Raw genomic sequence first — 5,505 nt, 5'->3', positions numbered from 1 at the left:
CACCGAACTTTTACTGTAACAATTTTGACCATACGTTTTTTTGTGTAAAAGATTTTTAGATACATCAAGTTTTCACATATATGATTCTTTATTGAACATACTTCATTAATGTTATATACATTGAAGTATCTAAGATTTTTTAGAAGAAAAAATAGATGGTCAAATTTGCTACCGTAAAAGGTCGGTGACAAGTAAATGAAAACGGAGGGAAGTAGCTTGTTACGAGATGGAAAAAATTACCCACCGAACTATCTAAAATACAGTACAAGCCAAGGAACATGGGGCCCAAATGTTGGTTTTTTTTTTATCCCTTTCTCACAGAAGAATCATCTTTGTTGCTGAAAAAAGTTCCTGCTCGCAACCTAGTCTCCCTCATGTCGTTTCATGTGTTGCAAGCTAGCGACGAAACAGTCACTATCGAGTTGCTTTTTGGATGTTCTCTTGCTCCAAGTCAGCTAGCCACGCTAGATAACTATCGGAAACGGCTTTAGCGAGTTCCATCAGTATTATATATAGATATATTTTCATTTGTCAGAGTTTTTTCTTTCTTTTTTGGCTACAGGGAGTACGTAGCAAACGAGATAAACTATTATGCTACAGTGTTTCGGCTAATGTTCATCTAGTAGCTTGTGAAAAAAATAACTAGAGGCACAACTTCTGAAAGTAGTAAAAATTAAAATGTGGGAACGTTAATCAAGTTTAGTTTGACATGTGAATGTAAAGAAAAAGAATGGAAAACTCGAATGCACAATACAGAGAACATTTCTTTTGGCAGCTGCTAAACCAATTATTTCCACTGAAACGAGGGTGCAAGCATCACAGCGCAGCTTCAGGTTCGGATGCGAAACTCTGGTTGTTGCATCACTTGTCCATCCATATGGTGCACCTGACACTCTTCCCTTGGAGCAGCAGGTCAAAAGCTTCGTTGATGTCCTTGAAGCCGACTTCATGGGTTATGAACTTGTCAAGCTCCAACTCCTAGACAGAGGTAAATCCAAGAAGATTATTGCTGCAACAAAATGCCAGGAAAAATGCATACAATACAAAGCCAAGACTGGAGTTAATGGTGACACTATGCTCGGTATGTCTGAAGCTAGCTGTACCTTGTTCAGGTACTTATCGGCGAGAATGGGAATGTCCTGCTTAGGCTTCACCCCTCCATACATGGACCCGATGACAGACTTCCCGTGGAGGATCTCATGAGAAGAGACGCAGAGAGGGGCACCGTGCATTTCCACTCCAAGAATGATCGTCTTGCCCCACCCCTGCATGAAAGAAATAGAAACACCGTGCATTCAGAACTCAAGATCGTTTCTCAAATAGCGGCGTGGCGCCATGAGTGTACATACGTCACGGGAGCTCCGAAATGCGTCGTTCATCAGCGCCGCCAGTCCAATGCACTCGAAGCAGTAATCCGCGCCACCGTCGGTCATCTCAACGATCGCCTGTTGACAATCAAAACAGGGACACTTCTCAATGTGATGTTTCAGCATAAAGGTTGAGAGAAAAAAATTGTGATTAAAAGACGGGCACTCGGGGGAAGATCACCCCTAGGTATCAACCGCTACTAAAAAAATGAGATCCAAATGGCAAGAACACGGGTGATTACCTGGTAGACAGGTTTCTCGCCAAGTTCTTTTGGATTGATGAAATGTGTCATGCCGAACTTCTTTCCTGCAGGAAGAAACAGCGGACGAAGTGCGTCAGGACTTTGCACTTCAGAATGCCTTGAAGTTCAGAACAGTTTCAATCAAGGTAGAAATAAGAGTAAGGGCTTGCCAAGTTCATATTTCTCAGGGTTTATATCCACGCCGATTATCTTTGACGCCCCACAAATCCTGGCTCCTTCAGCCACCTGCATGTCAAAATTTCAAATATTAATATTCAGCATTGTAGTGCCCAGAAAACTAAATTAACTTTGTAGAAGACGAAAGCTACACTTAGGGAGTGAAGAAACTCTTTTTTTTGCTATGTATACAAACAAAGTATTCTGTCATCAAGGATTCAAGGAGGATATATATACTACGAGTTCTGCTCAACTAAAATACTTCTCTTTTTGAAACGACAGCTGAATACTAGACAGAGGTTAAATCTCAGTAAAGTGTTGTTGTCAAACTCAGAATTTCTGAGAAGTGTACATATTGGTGGTAATAAATGAAGAAAAACGTGGTGCTCTGAATGTGTCACTTAACCGCCAATCCTACAGCGCCGAGGCCAAAGATAGCGACCGAAGATCCAGGCTCAACTTTCGCCAGCTTCCATGCGGCTCCGATCCCTGCGATTTTCTTGGGTCAGACGTATAAAATCACCAACGATTCCCCACAGCAACAAGGAAACGTGTCATCTCTGCGGCACCAACCAGTGGAGGCGCCGCAGCTGAGCAGGCAGGCGAGTGCCGGCGGCATGGCGGGGTTGACCTTGACGACGTGGTTCACGTCCACCACGGTGTACTCGGTGAAGCTGGACACGCCCAGGAAGTGGTGGAGCGGGCGCCCCTGGCCGTCGCTGAACCGGGTGGTGCCGTCGCGCGGCATCCCCGGGCGCACCGCGAACCGGTACTTGGAGCACATGTTGCTCCGCGCCGACCTGCAGTCCACGCACTCGCTGCACTGCCCCAGGAACGTCGGCACCACCGCGTCTCCCGCGGCGAACTCCTCCACGTGCTCGCCGACGCTCTCCACAACCCTGCACAGGAGGCATGCCCCGTGAGCTCGTCTCAGCTTGTGATCAGGTTTCGATTAGCAGGCTCCAGATGAGGCGTGTATCCAAATATAGCCGCTAGTCCTTTAGCTCTGTCAGGAATCCTTTACTGCCATGGATTTCTGAAGTTCCAAATAAATTTGGTGGGGGCATGCCAATTGCTTTGAACGTATTGTGGGTTGAAGTTCCTAACATATTTGAGGGGTATTTTATTTTTATTTTTATTTTATAATGCAGAGGAGGTTGACTCGGATAAAGAATAAAGGATTATTTTAAATTATTCTTTATATTGGCATATGTGGGTAATTGAAAAGCAAATTTTGGTTTACTTTGCGTTATCTTTGAGAATGGTATTTGGTAGATGTGGAAAATTTATAAGCAAATTCTAGGGTTACTTTAAATTATCTTTTATGATGGTAGAGGTGGACAATTAAGATGTAGATTTAGAAGGTTATTTTATGTATTTTCGTAGCGATAGGCCGACAGATGTGGATTATTTAGCAAATTTGAAGGTTACTTTATGCATTTTATAATGGCGGAGGTATGTAATTTTGTAGAAAACAGAATATACATTATGATTAGAATATACTATAAATTAAATCCTAGATATTTATTATTTTTATTAGAATTTTCCGAATTTATAGTTGTTCATATAGTGTATTTCATGAGTAATATGATACTCTATTAGACATTTCTAATTAATAATATTAAGATTTTTTTGGCAATTAAGAACCACTAATGTAGCTAGAAAAAGTCAACTTGTATGGCAACAACCCATCTCTCGCCGGAACATCGATTAGCTAAAGCTAAGTCAACCGTCGAATCTCTGAAGACTTCAAACTAGAACTAGTACATTGGCCGCCTAATCTTTCATTCAAAATTGAGATATCGACACGAATCAGCAGGGGCAAGACGACGTCAGCTTCAATACCATTAGTGTTTACATTAGTTGGAATGTAGTGTATTCTTTTCTGTAGCTGCTAACCAAACAACATTTGCTACTTATTCCATTTTTTGCAGATAATATAAAATACCCTACTGATTAGAATCAAGAAAAAAATATCAGCTTGTATATATAAAACTTGACTTATTTAGGTTTTAGTTGTGCAGTCGATTCTGAGTCAACTTCAATGAGAGTATCTCACTAGTCACTACAGTACACAACGTCACCGTGCAACTTGTTATTCGTCAGAATTCGCTGAAGCGGAGCGGTAATAACACAAATGTCATTTACTGCCCAGCTATCCTTAGTTTATCAGAACCTTTTGACAATCGCATTATGTCCACTTTCTACGGTGAATTGGTGAGCAGCAGTATACATCAAAGTTCAATTTCCATGCTATCTTTTCTTTTATGAAGCGTCAGCTACAAAGACAACCACGAAAGACGAGACACATGTAGCATTTCAACGTCAAACATCACTCTAGCTTTCAAGTTTTGCTAAAATTGACAGCCTCAATGGGAAACGCAAAGACACGGCATGTTTTGTCAACGAATGCTGTTGAAATTGAGTAAACAATAGGAAAAAAATGTGCAGGAAAGAACTGTGTAGCGAGCACTCACCCGAAGGCTTCGTGGCCAAAGATTCTGGGGAAAATGCCAGGGAAATCCTGCAAAGTTCACACAAACAGACGAAGTATAAGAGCCCGTTTGGAGGGGCTTCTCCTGGCTCCGGCTCCGGCTCCGGCTTTGATACTGTAGCACAGAGAGCCTCGAAATCATGGCTCCACCGGCTCCTCCTCTTCTCATTTCATTTTCTGTCTTCTCGGTGATTTCACGGAGGAGCCGGGGCCCCTCGGAGCCATGCCAAATACAGCCTAAGACACTTGTGAGGCGGTGTACGCCACGGCGACGAGACGAGGGCCACGACAAGGTCGAAGGCCGGCGATTGCAGGAACGGACAAAGAGAGCCAAACCTTCATGCGCCAGAACGTGACGTCGCTGTGGCAGAGCGACGTGCAGATGATCCTGATCCTGACCTCGTGCGCCTTGGGCGGGTCCACGACGATCTCCTCGATGGCCAGCGGCTCGCCGGCGGCCCTGCACACGGCCGCTGCGCGTCGCCGGAAAGGGAAGCCGGTTAGCTAGGACTAATATGGCCGATGGGACGGGAGAAAGACGAGTTAGGCAGCGAAATCGAAACTATGCGGCAGAGCTCAAGAATCCAGCTGCATACCTTTGCATCGGATGGGTTTGGGGCCATGGTTCTCCATCGAAGATGCAAAAGACTCGCCGGTGGTGCCCACTGCCCAGTAAGATGCGTTCGAAGGGCCAAGGACTCAAGAGCGCACGGTGGCTGCGACTGCGAGAGCCCAGAGCAGGAGTCGATATATATAATGGCCAGAGCTTTGTCCTCTACAGTTTAGACGCCTAATCTCCTGTTTCTTTTATCTTTTTTTTCTTCCTTGACAGCGTTGTTGTCCGCTCCGCCATTTGGCGTCGTGGGGAAGATGCTCTCGCCTTGCCGTCGCTGACTCTCTGAAACTTTTCTTTTTAGAATTTTATTTATAGTCAGTTCTTGTCCATCTCATCTACTGCAAAGTACCTTCAACCTAAAAAGGATGGAACTCAAATTCTGCCTTTATTCATACTATCTATGCTTTCAAAAAATTCATATAAAAAATAGTATCACTTATGACACTATAAGTGCATACCAAAAATATATAATGACACATATTTGGCATCATAAATATTGATATCTTTTTTTATGAATTTAGTCAAATATAGAAGAGTTTGGCTCAATACTATACTAAAATTATATTCTTTTTGGGCATGAGATTATCTATCTATTTATCTTATACAATA

At 43.3% G+C, this 5,505-nt stretch overlaps 1 protein-coding gene across 1 annotated transcript; it reads right to left on the bottom strand.

Moving 5' to 3' along the window:
- Window positions 1-655: 655 nt before the first annotated feature.
- LOC136540495 (alcohol dehydrogenase-like 7) lies at window positions 656-5,084 on the bottom strand. The gene is made up of 10 exons (XM_066532503.1): window positions 4,877-5,084; window positions 4,617-4,753; window positions 4,264-4,310; window positions 2,360-2,685; window positions 2,193-2,275; window positions 1,780-1,855; window positions 1,610-1,674; window positions 1,350-1,445; window positions 1,104-1,265; window positions 656-978 (listed from the first exon to the last, which is right to left on the bottom strand). The coding sequence occupies exons 1-10, from the start codon at window positions 4,911-4,913 to the stop codon at window positions 862-864; spliced, it is 1,146 nt and encodes a 381-aa protein (XP_066388600.1). The 5' UTR covers window positions 4,914-5,084; the 3' UTR covers window positions 656-861.
- Window positions 5,085-5,505: the final 421 nt, after the last annotated feature.

This window comes from Miscanthus floridulus, chromosome 2, assembly GCF_019320115.1.
Source record: "Miscanthus floridulus cultivar M001 chromosome 2, ASM1932011v1, whole genome shotgun sequence".
Lineage (NCBI taxonomy): Eukaryota > Viridiplantae > Streptophyta > Magnoliopsida > Poales > Poaceae > Miscanthus > Miscanthus floridulus.
This window is presented reverse-complemented; position numbering and strand designations above follow the sequence as displayed.

Bases quoted from the DNA above. Each gene is read 5' to 3' on its own strand.
- LOC136540495 (XM_066532503.1), bottom strand. From the start codon at position 4,913: ATGGAGAACCATGGCCCCAAACCCATCCGATGCAAAG. The intron at 1,856-2,192 runs GTTAAGTGACAC...TTTGACATGCAG, and splicing joins TCGGCGCTGTAGGATTGGCG to GTGGCTGAAGGAGCCAGGAT. The intron at 1,266-1,349 runs GTATGTACACTC...TCTTTCATGCAG, and splicing joins CATTTCGGAGCTCCCGTGAC to GGGTGGGGCAAGACGATCAT.